General features: G+C 39.4%; 1 protein-coding gene across 1 annotated transcript in view; it reads left to right on the forward strand.

Moving 5' to 3' along the window:
* LOC145686004 (adenylate cyclase type 10-like) overlaps positions 1–20,255 on the forward strand; it is a 71,571-nt gene that overhangs the window by 26,509 nt on the left and 24,807 nt on the right. Inside the window, exons 3-5 of the mRNA XM_081758837.1 lie at positions 1,529–1,669; positions 10,877–11,011; positions 13,956–14,173. Of these exons, the coding sequence (XP_081614963.1) occupies positions 1,529–1,669; positions 10,877–11,011; positions 13,956–14,173 (494 nt within the window). The remainder of the gene's footprint in view (positions 1–1,528; positions 1,670–10,876; positions 11,012–13,955; positions 14,174–20,255) is intronic.

The raw sequence follows: 20,255 nt of genomic DNA on the forward strand, positions 1-20,255 counted from the left end.
GCCTAAGGGCGAAAATCAACAACAGTACATACATGGCCAGAATGGTGAATGAACGCTCTATACGGTGTGATATTTTTGTGAAATTTCATGTAGGTAGCATAACATTAAGAAATGAACTAAGCCTCCACCGACAATCAACATACTTTGATAAGCTCCTCAGGAACGCCGAAGAACTGTTCGTGTATTTGCGGACGAGTTAGGCGTACACCATACCTTCTTCTTTCAGTGGCTCCGCGCAATCGGTAAGGTTAAAAGTTGGTTTAATGGGTACAATATGAATTGACATTGACCTACGTAAATTGCCGTCTAGAGCTGTCTATTTATTTATTTTGAGTGTATACCATATATGGAATCATTGGGGAGAATTCTTACATCGGATTATAATTTCAAATTAAAAAAAAAGAAAGACGTAAACAGTCAGGGCACTGGTTGAAACGTGATCAAAGTCCAAAAACAGTTTCTAAAACGACTTCTGCACATTTAGAAGGTATTGTTGCTGGTGTGGTGGTCTATAATAAGGATGATCCATCCTATATAGGCGAATTCATCTCTGTGGATCGGTACAACATTGAACTCCAGGAAATTCACTTCAAGCATTCAACAATCATGTTCTGGTGTTGCATGACAATGCACGTCCACGTACTGTTTAGAGGACGATACAAACTCTCATGAGTTTCAGTATGAAAACCTTCCTCACTCTCGTATTCTCCTGATGTCTCTTCCACTGACTATTACCTCTTGCGTTATTTTGACCATTGTTTATTAGGGAAGAACTTTCCTTGGGACCGGACAGTGCAATGTGTGAAAGAATACAGCATCGAATCGCACTCTGCATTTATCATGGAATCTAATTGTTACCTGAGAGATGTAAAAGTAATGGTTCCAGTCGAAGATTACTTTGACTAACCAGATAGTTTTACATTTTTTCTTTTACTTTGAAACTGACACACGCCAGTCAAACATTTCAACAGCACCGAAACAATACATTATATATCTCAGGGAATCAAGATGGTTCCTGCTGTCTCATCTGATGAGGGTGTCCATGGTAATAGTACGTTTAAAATACTTTTTTTCGTATTTTTCTTCTAATTACACCTAATATGAAATAGAAGAAAGGATAGATATTATCATATTTTATATTGTGTAAAGAAATCACTCTCCATAAAACTAATTATTATCATATTACAAATTATATTGCAACATTAATCAACAAAGCAAATACCCCATTTAGACTACCACTTCTTAAATGAAAGATCAGTTACTTCAGTAAAGCTTATTTATATTCTAAATCAATTGCAATGGCTAAGTGCTAAGTTCCAATTACAATATCGTAATACAAATTAATGTTTGCTTTCAAATTTGGAATGTTCTTAAATTAATATTATTCCAGAGATCTAATTTTTTAAATCGATGTGTAATATATATGGTTCATTTGTATTAATATATGTGTCCAAACAAAAGTCCTATCCATAGGCAAATATGATGTTCTGGAAACAATTTTTTAAACCTTAAATTTGATTCATTGCAGAGGAGTTTTATTTAAAATTGGACGAGTTACTTCCATTCGAGAAACTTATACTCAAATGTGGGTCTGTGATTGGAACTACATTCTCAAGAGAAATGCTCGAATATATTCTGCCAGCGTGGGATGCAACTTCTCTTTCGAAAGGTTTGCAATGTTTTTCGTATTCTATATATTTAGTAACTTTGCTCACAAATGTTACAATTACTGCTCTTACACTGGTCTTTTGTACTTCAACATCTTCCGAACGAACGACCGGCTACGCCGATATGATGTTTTCAATCTAAAGTTAAGGATTTTTTTAAGTGGGACGAGCCGTTTGGGCTGAACACTTTTATGCGCCCAATGTTAAATGAAAATGTAACGTTGCCGTTTACCTGGACCCACAACATAATGTGAATCTGGGCATGTTTGAAATGAGAGTTGGACATTGATGCGTTAGCGTAAAAGACAGTAACTTCATTAACTTATGTTGTGGGTCTTGGTAAATGGCAACGTTGTATTTTCATTTAACATTGGGCACATAAAGAATGTACAACCTCAAACGGCTTTTCCGTCTTAAAAATTCCTTCATTTTAGATTGGAAACATCATATTTGGAGACGGTTTCTCCTCTTACATTTTGTTGTAACTCTGATAATGACAAAGTTGCCCTATGTCAGGGGACTTTTGAGACACACTGTATGTACAGTTATATATGGTGTATTATAAGTTCTTTATTACCCTTTTTAAAATTTACATGGATGTAATTTCATTGAGTGTGAGATTGGCGATACACATTAGGTTCAGAGGGAATATATCACGCGGACGACATCTATCTTGTTTCCGCTATCTTGGATTCGAAATATTTACTATGAACGGTATGTGAGTAATGTAATATCTGACCATGGACTAGAATTTTCTTAGGATGTCAAATATACAGTCAGATTTCAAGTAGCTTAATTGGTGAAAAGTGATTGGCAACTGACATTTCTGTTTACCTGTTAGAAAATATGTTCCACATGTCCGTGCTAGCAATGCACGTTTGCAGCCGTTCCTCCCAATTGCTGTGGAGGAGTAGGGTATCGGGTGAAATTTACCCACAGATAGTGGCAATATGTTGTTCCATGTGTCGAAAATTACGAACTTTCACAGCATAAAGTATAGCTTAGCATGCCCACAAAGGTAGAAATCAAGTGACGTTAGGTCTAGTGATCGGCCAGACCATTTAACTAACTACGTAGACCAATTTACGTTTCAGGAAATTGTTCATCCAAGTAATGACGAATCACGACGCCACAATGTGGGATCATTCAACGCAAGCTATCATTCCACAGTTGAAATTTCTGAAATAAAATAAAGACCGATTATTCGTGTTCCCCATACGCCTGCCCACACCATAATCTTCTTTGCACTGGTCATTTTGTCAGAATCTGTCCACGCGGGATTGTTAGGTGACCAATAGCGCATGTTCTGCTTATTAACCTCCCCATTTACGTAAAACTGAGCTCTATCCGAATGGATTATCTGCATGACAAAGTTAGTGACATTCACTATGACACTCAGCACACTCGAATTAGCAAAATGTGGAAGTTTGAGTATCAGTTGCCTTGTCGACGATGTTTCATGAGCCAGAATGGTGCGAGAAGTATTACCTAACATAGATGATACAATTCTTAAAATAGTACGCTATAAAGGAAATGAAAAAAATGTATACAAAATTAGATATATTTAAAATTTTCTCATTTACATTTTCATTTTGTTCAGTCACTTCAGCGTTCTTAGAAAACTTGTCTCTCCCATTGGACTGTAGTAACTACTTCTTAATTGACGCTCAAATGAATTTCTGTTTGTAGATAAAGGTTCACTTTATCATATAAATAGTTACTTTAAATCTTTTACATAGGGTACGGCATTCAAGTCATAGAACATCATATACATGATGGAAGTTATATATATATGACACTTGGCGCAACGGCCCGATTTATGAGCCTGGGCCGCTCCACGCCATCTGTTAGCGATGGAAGTTATGAAACCAACAGACAAACTAACTTGTAATATATAACTGTCATAAATCACATTTCGTCTAAATAAGGGCATAATGAGGCAAAAATGCTTTCCTGCTCATAACTGCATATCCTAAATAAACCGGAGGGAAGCAAGACATTATTTTTTAAATTCTATATCTCGATACTTTGTAATATAATCTATAGGCCCTACATGAGTTCTCCATATACGGCCAGGCATGTTCAACATATTGCTTATCTACGTTGTCTTTTCTAGAATAGATGTACATCATTGATTAGAATAAAATGATTTATACTGATAAATTCGTGCAAACGCAGATACATGGCACCACTAATAGACAGTCAGGGTATTGCCAGTTCGGAGTATCGTTTACAGCCAAATACAGTGGAATTTACAGCCAAATTGGACTAGTACTGTATGCTTATGGCGTATAAGCGAATATGCCAGTGAATATAAGTGAATAAAGTGTGAGATTTGCAAAACAATAGATGAAAGATAATTTCTGTTCCTTCGGCATTATTACTACAACATTGATCGAGTTACGATTCCAACTTGTTCAACATCATCCCTATTTCCCAGATTGGGTCCCCTCAAACTGTTTCTTGTTTTCGAATCTCAAGAAAAACTGGATGAAGGCGATTTGCATCAAACGATCTGGTCATTGCAGAAACCAATGCCTATTTTGCAGGGTTAGACATATCATGTTATTCTGAAGGGACTGCAAAGCTGGGGTATAGACGAACAAAGTATATTAACGTAAGATAAAACTAACGTTAAGAAACAAAACAGGTTTGTTCCAACCTGTTTGTAGTTTTCATTTCCGCACAAAGTTTTGAAATGACTCTCGTATAACGGAAACAAGCATTTATATATATATATATATATATATATATATATATATATATATATATATATATATATATATATATATATAATTACTACACATAGCATTGGATTTACTTTGCTCAAAAGGACCTGCAGTCCTAGTTCTCATACTAGTGCTCTCAAACGAGTCGGGTCAATCGGGTCAGGTTGTCGGGTCGGGTCAGTTCACTTTGGTCAACTGAGTTTAGGTTGAGCTTAAACTCGGCTGGAGTCGAAAACTGCTGTTTTTCGCTAGCTGCCTAATTAAAAATAGCAATTTTCAATTGATTTTATAGAAGCCATAAATCTATTTTGAACACTTGCAGCTAGTGTTTTTATGGTAAATGCTTATTTTTGTACTTGTGTGTACTTTAATTTTTAAATGTGGAAGATTGATTTTACCAATCGACTGTAATATTAATATCTACTCCAATACGGAGTCTGGATTTAGAACAAAACTAGAAGTTGTTTAAGCAAGGCCAAAAGAAAGATTGGATATGGACGACCAAACCCAAACAGGGCCGCGGTAGCTCAGTGGTAGAGAATTCATTTCTGGTGCATGGTGTCCATGCTTCGATCCCAGCTTGTGCTAAGTGGGCTTTGTGGTGGATAGTGCTCTCAACGGGTCGGGTCGGGTCGGGTTGAAGACCGACCCGACCCGACTCGACTGACCCGAACCGTGATCCGACCTGATTGACCCGACCCGACAACCCGACCCGAGCTGACCCGACTGACCCGACCCGATAACCCGACCCGATTGACCCGACCCGACAACCCGACCCGAGCTGACCCGATTGACCCGACCCGACAACCCGACCCGACCTGACCCGACCCGACAACCCGACCCGAGTGACCCGACCCGAGCTGACCCGACCCGACAACCCGACCCGAGTTGACCTGAACCGACCCGACCCGTAACCCGACCCGAGCTGACCCGATCCGAGTCGGGTCGAGTCGGGTCACGGGTCGGGTCGGGTCAACCCGATCCGTTTGAGAGCACTATGGTCACAACACTGGGTGAACACCAAAATGCACTCCCATTGGGAATTGAACCCGGACAACGTGTACCGAAGTCTTACACGTTAACCACTAGCTAGATCAAGCGGGGATTTGTATATGCATCTTAATGAATATTTGGCACTTTTGAGGTTTGGTTATTTCTTTTTATAACTGATACCAATGTCCGACGTGGGAGAAATTTATTTTTATTTTTATTTATTTATTTATTTATTTATTTACTTTATTTTAGTTTTTTTCTTTAGTTCTATGTGACGAAATTTTTCTTCAAGGTCAGTGTTCTCACCTGCTGGGACGGCAGGGCGTCTTCTTGGAAGGCAGTAGCAAGAGTCTCTTGGCGGAGACAAAAGAAAATCGTTTAACTACAATGATAAGGGTTGAGGAAACAGGAGAACACCTGTGATTTTTCCAACCCTTCAACTTTCATTCCAAAATAGGTTCTTATGATTCCGGGACCCGTACCACGTTGATTTTTCTTTCTCGGTAATTAAAACGTATTTTACAGTATATATAGTTGCACGTAAGAAGATACATAATATGAATTTAAAAATGCAGGTTGATATTTAATTATAAAGTACTAATTTTATTTCATCACTTTCAGCCCAACAAATGAAATTCAAACAATTCGCTCCCTAGGTCTTGGTCATCAATACTGCGTCTTATTCTTTGTCTTGCAGTCAAGTCTTGGTCCTCCATTTCGTAGTCTTGGTGATCTTTCATGCTATACAAGAGCCAAGAATGCTCACCTCATCGGTACAAATGAAGACCAAGTGTGATTTTGATTATGGTATTTCATACTATACGGAAAGCTAGAAAATACGCTCATCGCTACTTAGTGATCACCAAAACAAGGCCAAGAGCAAGATTACTATGCAATTCGTCTTGCATATCCAATCTTTATCTTGTTCTTGTATCGATATTCTTGGGCTTGGTGAAATAAAATGAAATATTCACTTTAAGCAGGGGTGTAGCCAGCAGGTGTTGCTGCTAGTGTTTTTCAGACCTAAAAGAAAAGAAAAATTTTGGTTTCCTTCTGGAAAACTAAAAACACTATTTTATCTTATTTATTATTATTATTATTATTATTATTATTATTATTATTATTATTATTATTATTATTATTATTAATATTATCCATAAATTATATTCAAGATAGTTTTTATTATGCTTAATCAAGAACTACTGCCCGGGACCAAACGCTATACTTTTGTGCATAACTATAAAGATAACCAGAAAGTTCTGTCCCTTTTCGTGGAGGTCTGTGTTCAATTGGACCTCACACCGTGAGTTGAATGCGAGTGGAGATAAGGCGAACGTCAGTTGTTGATGTGGGTATATCCAACATACTACCTGGTTGTGGCAATTCAGATACACAGTGAACTTGCGTAAAGACAGAGGGAACATGGGACATCCACAGAGCGTCATAAGAGCATGTATGTTGAACGAGTTCAAATGGAGGTCAAACGCCGCTGTAGCGGGACAGAAAATATGCCAGGCCTTTGTTGAGGGTGTCGTGACGACGCGGACAGTGCAGCGATGGTTTAACCAGTTTAAGGACGATGACCAAACACCCGAAAACACCACACGCCAGAAGACCAACACATGTACGTACAAAGAGGAACTGGGACTACAATTCAGTGTGTGGAGAAACCATTCGGCAGCACATCCATCAAGTTGGGAAGCACTACAAGTTGGGTCTCACATGTTTTGACTCCGGGCCAGAAGGCAACGCGGCAGTCGCATGGGTTTATTTACTGTTTCGGAACCATTTCTGGACAGGGCGTTGACATGTGATAAAAAGTGGGTCCTATACGAAGCTCCACGGCGCCGTTATCATTGGTTAGCATTGGTTAGCAATCCCATGAACCGATTCAAAACAGCCGAAACCAGCACTGTACCAGAAGAAGGTCCTTCTGTGTGTTTGGTGCATCGTGCATCGGGAACTGCTACCAGCTGGTCAGAGTATCAATGCAACTGTGTAGTGTCAGCAGTTGAGCTGTGCTCAACAAAAACTCAAAACTCTGGAGCCATCACTTCTGAATTGCAAATGGGTCCTCGTTTACGGGACAACGCTAAGTCCCACGTGGCTAGGATGACTCAGGACACCATTCTCCACCTTGGATGGGAAACAATATTGCAACCACTATATTCCCCGGGTATTGCACCGTCCGATTATTACCTGTTCCATTCTTTGGACAATCACCTTAGAGGCCGCCAATTCAAATCCCTAGTACAAGTCCAAAATGCACCTGATACCTTCTTCGTTTCACGGCCCACCAACTTCTACCGCGATGGATTCCATGGCCTTCCAGAACGTTTTCAGAAGGTCGTCGATGTTGATGGGGACTATTTTTGATCTTCCAGGTTAGGTGACGTATCGATGTTCGAAGGTGGTGGGTGAAAAAGCAACAAAACTTTTCTTGGTTACCTTTTTATTTAAATTTAAGACCTTGTATACAGAACTTATGTACACGAGATTGATTTTCTTTAAATTTCACTTAATTTCTTTATAGTTTCCTGACAAAAATATTTATTTATTATTCGTGACTAAAAAAAAAGAAAAAAAACAATTATTTTATTACACTGAGTAGAAATAAAATAAAAGAGAGCGAATGAAATCCAAACTGAATAAAAACATTGTTTCTCACCAAATTTTCCATTCTCTGTCTTTTAAAATACTTGTTAAAGCATATAAAAATATAATGTACTTACAAATCAGTTTAGTACCTTTGTTTTATGGCTGTATTTATAATACCTTGTTAAAATGTTTGTCTTTAAACTGTCAAATATAAATCGCAGTAAATTATGTAATCTGCTGTCACAAAAATGCATCCTATTTTTCGATCGGTATGGAAAAACAATATTTCTCCATACTATTTTACCGTAAATTATTAATTGTCAATAACTTTGTTACTTTTAAATGAAGGAAGCGAGATAATTTTACTATGATGTTTTTAAAGCTTTTCATTTGGGGGGGCAGGAAACCATTTGGGGAGCCTGGACCCGATGGTTTCCCCTTGGCTACACCCCTGAGTTTAAGGTCCCTCCATTCTGCTTCGAGGCTAAGGGATATGGTGACCATGAGAAATGAATGAAATGGTGGAATGAAGAAAGTGGGAGGAAACAGGAGAACCCAGAGAAAACCCACTACACGGCGTTTCTCCACACCTACTTAACTCACAAAGCCTACTTAACTCACAAAGCCTACTGGGATCGAACCATGGACACCATGCACCAGAGATGAATTCTCTACCACTGAGCTACCGCGGCCTTGCATGGGCTTGGTCGTCCATATTCAATCTTTCTTTTGGCCTTGCTTAAACAACTTCTAGTTTTGTTCTAAATCCAGACTCCATATTGGCGTAGATATTAATATTACAGTCGATTGGTAAAATCAATCTTCCACATTTAAAAATTAAAGTACACACAAGTACAAAAATAAGCATTTACCATAAAAACACTAGCTGCAAGTGTTCAAAATACATTTATGGCTTCTATAAAATCAATTGAAAATTGTTATTTTTAATTAGGCAGCTAGTGTAAAACAGCAGTTTTCGACTCCAGCCGAGTTTAAGCTCAACCTAAACTTAGTTGACCAAAGTGAACTGACCCGACTGACCCAACCCGACCCGACTGACCCGACTGACCCGACCCGATAACCCGACCCGATAACCCGACCCGACAACCCGACCCGACCCGACAACCCGACCCGAGCTGACCCGACTGACCCGACCCGACAACCCGACCCGAGCTGACCTGACCCGTTTGAGAGCACTAGTGGTGGAGAAACGCCGTGTAGTGGGTTTTCTCGAAGTTCCCCTGTTTCCTCCCACTTTCTTCACTCCACCATTGCATTCATTTCTCATGGTCACAATATCCCTTAACCTCTGTGCAGAATCGAGGGACCTTAAACTGAATATTTCATTTTATTTCACCAAGCCCAAGAACATCGACACAAGAATAAGATACAGATGGATTTGCAAGACGAAGTGCATAGTAATCTTGCTCTTGGCCTTGTTTTGGTGATCACGAAGTAGCGATGAGCATATTTTCTTGCTTTCCGTATAGTATGAAAGACCATAATCAAAATCACACTTGGTCTTCATTTGTACCGATGAGGCGAGCATTCTTGGCTTTTGTATAGCATGAAAGACCACCAAGACTACGAAATGCAGGACCAAGACTTGACTGTGCAAGACAAAGAATAAGACGCAGTATTGATGACCAAGACCTAGGGAGCGAATTGTTTGAATTTCATTTGTAGGGCTGAAAGTGATGAAATAAAATTAGTACTTTATAATTAATTATCATACTGTATTTTTGAATTTTAAATTACAAAATTCATATTGTGTATCTTCTTACTTGCAACTATATAGCTATACTGTAAAATATGTTTTAATTACCGAGAAAGAGAAATCAAAGTGTCGCGGGTCCCGGAATCATAAGAACCTATTTTGGAATGGAAGTTCAAGGGTTGGAAAAATCACAGGTGTTTTCCGGTTTCCTCAACCCTTATCATTGTAGTTAAACGATTTCCTTTTGTCTTGCCAAGAGACTCTTGCTACTGCCTTCCGAGAAGCCCCCCTGCCGTCCGAGCAGGTGAGAACACTGACCTTGAATAAAAATTTCGTCACATAGAACTAAAACAAGAAAAAAATAAATTTCTCCCACATCGGACACTGGTATCAGTTATAAAAAGAAATAACCAAACCTCAAAAGTGCTAAATATTTAATATGCATATACAAATCCCCCGCTTGATCTAGCTAGTGGTTAACGTGTAAGACTTCGGTACACGTGGTCCGGGTTTAATTCCCAATGGGAGTGTATTTTGGCGTTCACCCAGTGCCGTGACCATAGTGCTCTCAAACGGGTCGGGTTACGGATCGGTTCGGGTTGGGTCAAATCGGGTCGGGTTAGTCGGGTCAGCTCGGGTCGGGTTGTCGGGTCAACTACTCGGGTCGGGTTGGCGGGTCGGGTCAATCGGGTCAGCTCGTGTCGGGTTGTCTGGTCAGGTCAATTGGATCGGATCACGGGTCGGGTTACTCGGGGCGGGTCAGGTCATCGGGTCGAGTCAGTCAATTCGGGTCACGGGTCGGATCGGGTCGGTCTTCGACCCGACCTGACCCGACCCGTTGAGAGCACTATCTCATACTAAAGAGCTCCTGTACTTTAGTTGTATTTTGTCAGCAAGGTGCATCTCGATCAATAATAATTATACTGCATTATATTTGATTGCTGAGAGATATTTAATCATGTTATTTCCCCACTAATCAAAAACTGCAGATCTTGCCCTTAGAGGCTCTAAAACTTGGTTAAGATTTCAAGATTCATGTATGTATGATAGCGTTTCAATGTAATTATCACATTAAAAGTTATGTACTATGTTAGTATTGTGTGTGTTTTATCAACTTTATCAACGATATAAAATTAGCAATAATTAAATATTTCACTTCCCTTTATTTCCAGGAATTGGAAGACTTATAGAATATTCCATTCTTCAATGTGCCAGACAACACGAAGATAAAACAGAAACGCAGAAAGGTGGATCTAAGGAAAAAAGAGAAAATTTCAAGATCTTGTGCTGGTGTCCAGAGCAAATAAGTTAGTATACATATACATTCTTATTAGCCTCCTGAAACCTATATAAATAAGGGACCATGTCACTTGCATATCAACATTCGTTAAATATATAAAGGTAACCAAGAAAGTTCTGTCGCTTTTTGTGGAGGTCTGTGTTCAGTTGTCCCTCACACTATGAGTTGAATGCAAATGGAGATAAGTCGAAGGAATGTTATTGGTGTGGGCATTTCCAACATACTACCCGGTTGTCACAGTTCAGTTACACTGTCAATTTGCGTAAGAACAGAGTGAGCATGGGACTTCCACAGAGCGTCATAAGAGCGTGTATGCTGTACGAGTTCAAACTGGCGTCAAACGCCGCTGCAGCAGGGCGGAAGATATACCAGGCCGTTGGTGAGGGTGTAGAGACTACGTGAATAGTGCAGCGATGATTTAACAAGTTTAAGGACGATGACGAAACACTCGAAGACGCACCACGTGCCGGAAAACCAACACATGTACTAAATTAAGATCTTCAGGCAGCAATTGAGGCGAACAGTGGCCAAACATGTGAGGAACTGGGACTACAATTTTATGTCAGTGGAGAAACCATTCGGCAATACTCCATCAACTTGAGGAGCACTACAAGTTGGGTCGATGCGTCCGACATGATTTGACTCCAGGCCAGAAGGCAGCGCGAGCAGACACCTCTGTTTCTTTGCTGTCTCGTCTGAGGAAGGAACCATTTCTTGACAGAGTGTTGACATGTGATGAAAAGTGGGTCCTGCACAAAGCTTCACGGAGCCGTCATTATTGGTTAGCATCCCATGAACCAATTCCAAAACAGACGAAACCAGCACTGCACTAGAAGAAGGTACTTATGGGTGTTTGGTGGACTGCTCGCGGCATTGTGCATCGGGAACTGCTACCAGGTGGTGAGAGCATCAATGCAACTGTGTACTGTCAGCAGTTGGGCCGTGCTCAAGGAAAACTCAAAACTCTGGAGTTAGCAACAGGACAACACTAAGCCTCACGTGGCTAGGATGACCCGGGACACCATTGTATGCCTTGGATGGGAAACAATATCGCATCCGCCATACTCCGGGACATTGTACCGTCCGATTATCACCTGTTCCATTCTTTGGACAATCACCCTAGAGGACACAAGTTCAAATTCCTAGCAGAGGTGTAAAATGATCTTGATACCTTCTTCGCTTCACGGCCCACCAAGTTCTACCGCGATGGAATCCATGGCCTTCCAGAACGTTGGCAGAAGGTAGTCGATGCTGATGGAGACTATTTTCAATCTCCCAGGTAAGTCTTAGGTGACATATCGATGGTCGAAGGTGGTGGGTGAAAAAGTGACAGAACTTTCTTGGTTACATTTATACTTTAGTTGAAAAAATTAAAAAGACATTAAGTAAAAAGAGTTCTTCCATTATGATAAGTAATAACAGACGTTGCTGAATGCTGAAAACTTAATTACTCATTCCCAGAATTACTGCATAGAGTTAACGAAACATTAAATGACATTTAACGAGATTCCAGTCTTAGCGATAATTAATGAAATCGGTGCGTATATTTTCACTTATGTTTCAGTGATATAAGAACAAGTTCGTCCTCTTGTTTGTAATTTTGTACCAAATCATCACAACCGCTGAAAGTTTAAAGTAGACCTTATGTTAAAAATTTATGTAAATATACTACTGATTGATCCCTAATACTCACAAGGGATGGTTCCATACCGGAATCAAGTACTTGGGTAAAACTTATACATATCGTCTCAAACCTGTTGCCATAAGAAGTACGAAAAACCGTTTTCAAATCACGGGCAAACTCGCAGCCTGACCCTATAAAGGGCCAGTTTGTTGATGTTTGTGACCCTATATATGGCATATTCGAAAGAAGTAAAAATGAATGTTACGATGCATCACGCGTAAGCGCCTGAGCCCATCATGTTCCTGTTTGGCTCATTGCTAGAATGTGCCTCGGGCAACGGTTTGACATCACTTTGCACTCAGACGTTCCCACTTGATCAATGTTGCCAACGAATTTTAAATACAATGTGGGAGATGCTTTCTGTACCACTGGATTTAATATCCATGAAACGTGGCATAAACATCATTCGTCACTAGAAAAAAATATATTGTGGACGTACTTCTCTCCCAAGGACCCCAGTTTGTGAATGTTGCAAACCAATTCTAAAAATAAGAAAGTGTAAAACAGATTCCGTACGATAAGACGTTTATACACCAAGTTTGGCAGAATCATCACTCAACACTATAGCATAAAGACGTTGAGTGTGACCGTCTCCCAACATTCTAGGTTGTCAGTGTTGCCAATCAAGTGTAAACATCACAATATCAATCAGAATTTATATTATTTCTGATTGATGGGTTTAGGGTACTCTCCCACATAACTATGCCAAATTTCAGAACTACATTATTTATTTATTTTTTCTAATCAGCGTTTTTGGACCTTCGTTGATTGGATTAACGTCCAGAAAGTTTTTCTTAAAACACAGTTTTATTTTTCGATGTCTGTCGATTTTGTCTTTAAAATTGGTATATAGTTAAATGCATCATAATTGAAATTTTCACCGACATATATCTTAAAATATCAACTAATTTAGTTTAAGGAGTCTATAAAGCCTTCAGAATTTTACTCGAAAAATTTTATATTGATGAAGCAAAGTCTTAGCCATGATCTATAATCGTATTCAAATATTGAATTGGGATTAAGATGTTTTGGAAATTTTAAATAATAATAATTATTGGAATGTTATTCAAAATACTAGGTTTAATGTATTTTCCTTTGGGCTCTTGCCCCGGACACGAATCTAAACAATGGTTCAAATCTCGCTTCAAACAGAAGGTATAGTCGCATATAGCATCGATACTAGAACGACACTTGAACCCAAATTAGTGAATGTACAGTTTATTGAATTTAACTTGGATTTGTTTAATCAAGTTTTAACTCTCCATAGATTCGAAGTCGAGAAGACTGTTTCCGAAATGGTATAGCTGTCAGTATTGTAAATTTGGCAATAAATCATGGTGTGACGCTGCCTACTCCTTACTGACTGCCGATCAGAAACGCCGATTGCACGCCAGAGCAGCCGAGTTCTTGGAGAAAGTCAATGTTCTGTGCGTATCATGTGGAGGTCAAGAATCAATTCATCTTCCAAAAGAACCACGGCTTGAAGTAAGTATTCATCTCCATAAATAATAAAAAAAATGAAAGTAATCTTTTTTTTGTGATCGTATCACGAGAAAACAGCTAAGCGGTTTGAAGCTAATTTTTCAGCGGAGTTATTTTCTGCCTCGAATTGATATTTTATTATGTCACTTTCATTAAAGTGAGTAATGGAGCTGAAAATAGAGCGGAAATGGGTTCAAAATTTATGCCCAAGTAGAGTATCCCACAAGACCATCAAGTTAGGAAGATGAAGCTCGTTGTTCTTTAAAAATAAGCAGTCAGGTATCTAACATATGTGTTTTCGAAACTTTAGCTTTTAAGGGTACAGAGAGAATTTTTTTGTCACAATATTGATATCGTCGTTGTCTATTTCATCATTGCGGACAAAAAGGCTGAACGGTGTGATTTTTTAACAGTTAACACTATCCTTGAAACATTTTTTTAATTTATGTTATTTCCATTAAAATTCATATACTAACGTAAGAAGGAGGGAGAAGTATAAAATATATGTATTGAACAGTACATCTCACAAGCCCTTATGTTGGTAAATGAAACTTGGTAAATGAACTCTTTACTGAAAACAAATGAGTGCATGCCCAGTCTTTCTGAAAATTCCACTTTTAAGGGGATAATATCTATAATACTTCCGACGTTGTCTCTCTCATCATCACGAAAAAATAGCTGAACCATTCAAATTGAATTTCGAAACATGGTTAGCATTTAGGTTGAATCTGGTTCTTCTTCTTATTTTTTTGTATCATCAAAATGTTTATCCTAAGGGTGGAGGAGTTCAAATATAGCTTTCAAATATGAACCATAAACCCGTTCTTCCTATGCGAAGAACAGGAATTTTAAATAGTCCAATTCTAAAATGTTAATGTCAGGAGTATCATAAAAGTTATAAAGCTACTTTATTGGTTTTATTACCAGGATATTCTGTATTTATTTCCATTACATTTAACAGGTACAAATTTTAGAGAAAAGAAATTTCTAGCCACGCTCATTTATTTTTAGTCAACTTCCAAAAAAAGAAATGAGTATATATACTTCGACATACGTACATTGATTTTTGTCAACTTTCTTTATCTTACAATCTCTTCTGTTTATCTATCTGCTCTTGTCCAATTTTACAACAGTGTTTTCTCCCGCTCTTACCAACTGGGTTTTAGTAAACCCTTAGAAACTCGTTGATCTGTTCCTTCAGAAAATTTGTCGATGTTTTTAAAAATTACAACTCCTCACGTATTTGTACAAATCAAATTATTCGTAATTATTTATATCAAGAAAACATAGTTTTCAAATTACGTACGTTGCATTGTATTGTACACACGTAGTGGGCTTTGATGTTATCCTATTAATTATTACAAATTCTTTTTGTATTTTATAAAAATAACAAATATTCCAAAGATCAGATTACTATTACTTTCAGTTACAAATTCCAAACTTTTAGAGCATCGCAGTTCCAAAATGTACCATAAATCAATAAATTATGTTTTATGGCATCTATTTTCTGTGCTGTTCAAATAGGCTACTAAACAGAAATTAGCTACGACAGCGCAAGAGAAGCTAGAGTGTAGCGTATATGCGGAGATTAAAACTTTAATTAAAGATTCTTTTTCGTCAATATGGGCAGATTTTTCCCACAAGCCCAACATCATAATTGAGAGTTGTAGCCTGCTGCAGAGAAAAGGACCGAAGTATCGAATAAAAAATGATGACAATCAGCATGTTGCATTTCAGCATATTCCTTACAAACGAATTCGTTGTATCCTTCAAGAACTCCAAGTACCAGAAACTACTGTCGATAAGTTCCCACATAAACGGCCACAATCGCCTTAATGCTGGAGCACAATGACTGTTTCGCAATTAATTCGCTTGAGAATGAGACTCTTAATGCAAAGTGTGGTGTGGGCTATAGCACAACAGGGCCGTGCCGTAGGGGAGCGAGCGGAGCGACGGCCTTGGGCGCTGAAGTAAGGAGGACGAAAAAAATCGGGAGAAAAGGGGGCAAAAGAAAGGAAAAATTATTTGGAATATATGTATGGAGGCGCCGTCGTATACTCTCGCCCCGGGCGCTGATTTTCCACGGCACAGTATTGTAGCACAATAAGGCATTCTGTCACTTTTCTTCAGTGAAAACTTCAATATTTGCTGTACATGTTACAACAATATCTTCAACCACAAGTCTGAGAGTTGGAGCTTTTTTTTAGAGCTTTTCAATGTCTTCTCATTATTCTCCTGATGTTGAGATATTCTGGATAGATATTTCCATGGGATATGGATACACCGTAGTGGACCAATTTCCTGGCCTCCTCGATCTCTTGACATAATCCCATTGATTCTCTTCTTATCTCTGGATTCACTGATGATCATGCCTAGTGGACCGCTGTTGAGGATGTAGCTACACTCCGCTAAAGGCGTACACGCTATTGGTGTTGACAAACTCAGTTTGTATGGGAGGAGGTTGAATATCGTCTTGATATTATGCAGGAAGCCAAAGGAACACACATATTTAGATTAACTAATGGAAAACCGGAATGTAACATTAGTACCTCCAATGGAGACAGATCATTTATGGCTAGAGAGCCCGGTCAGTCCAATTTTTAGCCGCTTTGTATAAGAAAAGTCAGGCCAAGAAATTAGGTCCTTGCCATTGTCAAATGTTTTCCTTCGCAGGTGAGCCTTTAGACGACCAAACAAGAAGAAATCCGAAGGAGCCAAGTCTGAACTATAGGGAGACTGAGGGACGATCTCCCACCTCATTTTCATGATCTTCTGCTGTGTCATCATGGCTGTGTGAGGGTTGGCATTGTCATGATGGAGTTTGATGACTTTACCTTGCAGCTCCGGTCTCTTTCTTTGGAAAGCACGTCGTAATTTATCCAGTGACAAACGATAACATTCCTTATTAATTGTGGAATACCATGGCACATTGGATACTGCCAAGGTAAAATGTGTGATCCCTATAAACCGGAAGTAACTTCCTATGAATTAATGTGGTTGATTCATCACAGGTTGTGAACAGGAATTCCATTATCAACCATTGCCAGGTCCTGAAGCCTATTTCAATGTCCATTGTGGTTTAGGTGTGAACAACAGGAAATAACAATTATTACTATTTTGAGGGATTCAAAGCATTGTTTACTTAAAATTTTATCATCATATTGGAACTATATATAAAATTTTATTATCAGATTCCAAAGTGTTATACCCATATGTGCAATACTTATTGAACGCTCTTTGTACAATTTAAATTCCAACGAGCTCTTTCAGAACTTATTGATAATACTAACTGCTTGCTATTATAAACTTTGATGTAGACTCTGACTTCTATGCGAATGGCAGTATATGTGATTCAGAATTTCATATTAAGTTTCGAGTTCATTGAGAAACTGTGCTTGCACCTGGTTTTATTTTTCCCTATTGTACTCCTGAAATATACTACAAGTTTTTCTCGTTTTTTCTCTAAATTACTAAAATGTAACATACAGGGTTCATTATGAAAGTAATGAGCATTGCTTTAGAAAATCTGTTTTACTGTTCCGATTGTTACAAATCTTTAAAATTCCTCAAAATACGCTCCTTTTGCATCGATACACTTCTGGAGACGTGTTTTCCTCGCCTGGAAAGCAACTTTAAAGTCCTCGGCTGGAATGGCTTTTAAAAACCTTGTAACATGGGCTTGAATGTTCTGCACGGAGTCCCAATGTTTTCCTTTTAGGTGTCTCTTCAAACATGGAAACAAAAATGTCACTAGGAGCCAGGTCAGGACTATAGGGGGTGGGGGACCACTGCGGTTCTGCTCCGGGCCAGGAAGTCGACGACGAAGACGATGTGACTTGGTGCATTGTCGTGGTGGAGTTTTATTGAGTCTTTGATGTCACTTCGAACGCGGGCGACCCTGCGTTTCAGTCTCTTGAGCAATTCTAGATAAAATCCTGCGTTGACAGGTTGTCCTGGTCGCACAAACTCAAAACGGATCATTTCTCGAACGTCAAAGAAGACAATGAGCATGGTTTTGATTCGGGATTTGCTCATGCGCGCCTTTTTGGAGCAGGGGAGGATTAGGTGTGCCAGTCCGCTTTCTGCCTTTTGGATTCTGGATCGTATTCGAACAACCAGGATTCGTCTCCAGTTACGACCGAGTCTAAAAAGTCCGGCTCACTTTCACACAATGCCAACAACTCCCTGCAGCGCAAAACTCGAAGTTCTTTTTGTTCGTTCGTCAACACCCTCTGCACAAGCTTCGCACAGACCTTTCGCATTTGCAGGTCCTCGGTCACTATCCCATGTACCGCAAATGTTGACATGTTTAGGGTATCCGCGATTTGTTGAATGCTCACACGCCGGTCTGAGCGCAACACTTCACGCACACGGTTAACGTTGTCGTCGGTCCTGGCCGTTGTTGGGCGTCCAGAACGGGGCTCGTCGGCGACCTCCTCCCGACCCTCCTTGAACGACTTGTGCCATTTTCCGACCTGGGATCTTGACCAACACTCCTGCTCGTAGGCCTCTTTCATCATCTGGTAAGTTTCCGTAGCATTCTTACCCAACTTGACGCAAAATTTTATGGCGTAGCGTTGTTCGAGCGAACCCTCCATCGCGCCGTGTTACAACTTGTAAAAACGTGCTTCACGCGGATCGATATCCACACGCTGTCACTGCTCGCAGCAGACTGACTCCGAGCGCGTTTGGAAGGACAGACCACCCACTACTTTTTCCGCGCCGGCAGCGCGCGCTGCGGTGGATTGTTGAGTCAGGGTAGCATCATGCTCATTACTTTCATAATGAACCCTGTACATCATTGTTCGACAGGGTGGTTCAATTGTTAAACCACGAACACCAGTTCAAGGTTGGAATTCCAATGTATTCCGCATCGACAGGAGAATCACAGAGGAACAGTATGACGTGAAACCTGTTCAAACTTGAGAAAGAAAAACAGAAGCAACGCCGACCAGTGCTAGAAGCCAGGGTCTAGACTTGGATTGGGGATCAGTTATATCATAGCAGAAGCAAGATGAAATTGACAACTGTCAGTCACTAATTGTCAATGGAACTTGATTCCGTGAACCGGTGTGTTTTTGTTGTAAGACAAGTGTTGTAGAAGCCGACATTTGAATATGTTTGCTTAACCGAACTAAGTTCAATCGACTAGGGTGAAATCACGAGTTTCCTGTGCTGACCGCTGTCGTCTCCAAAGACACATTGGACATTTTATCCCCTCCCCCCTAAAAACGATCACGAATGTCGAGACTGGTCAGGGCCGGCTCATCTATATAGACAACCTAGGCGGCTGCCTAGGGCGGAAACATTTAGGGGCGGAATGACATGCATTTTTTTAACGTGCAGTTTATTAACATTAGCCAAAGCGTACGTGCGCCAGCGTTCTATACACTTTGGAAAAGGAAGTTAATGAAAAATGGAATCACCCAAGATCAATTACAGCTTACCTATATGGAGCAGGGGAACATTTATCGGGCCATAGTACGTTTCTGTGTTCCCATTGTTCATTCTATGACTAAAGAAGATCTACATTATCTGAGTATCTAAACTCAGGATGCTCGCAGAAATGTCACTGATTTAAAGTCTCTATATAAGGTAGTAAATGGAAGCAAGGTTTGAAGCCATACTTCAAGAATTACTTACCCCCTCACATTCCTACCCGTGTGCACCAAATACCCACTTCTTCCACCTTTCCCGCTCTAGACTGTCGATTATTCAAAGGTCCTTCTTTCACAGAGCACCAAATTTATATAATCAGATAACAACTGACTTTGACATTTTTTAAGCTACTTAGGTTTTGACAGAAAAATTAACAAATTCAAAATAACTTAAAAATGAATTAAGAAACTTCATCTTTGCTTTATCTTAACCATCTTTTGTTTTATATTTACAATTGACATAGACACGGTTTACGTTACGTTACAATAAAACTTTAATTTCCTGTTGTCTTGTGGTTATATTAGTAAAATTTCATTCCAAATGCCACAGCAATAAACATGTTCTTAAAAAATAATTGGCTTATAGATTATTTATTGATAACATAGAGAGAGAGGCATTAGAAAGTAAGTTTTATTTTATTTAATGC

Source organism: Thermobia domestica, chromosome 5 (genome assembly GCF_964235325.1).
Source record: "Thermobia domestica chromosome 5, izTheDome1.hap1.1, whole genome shotgun sequence".
Taxonomy (NCBI): Eukaryota; Metazoa; Arthropoda; class Insecta; order Zygentoma; family Lepismatidae; genus Thermobia; species Thermobia domestica.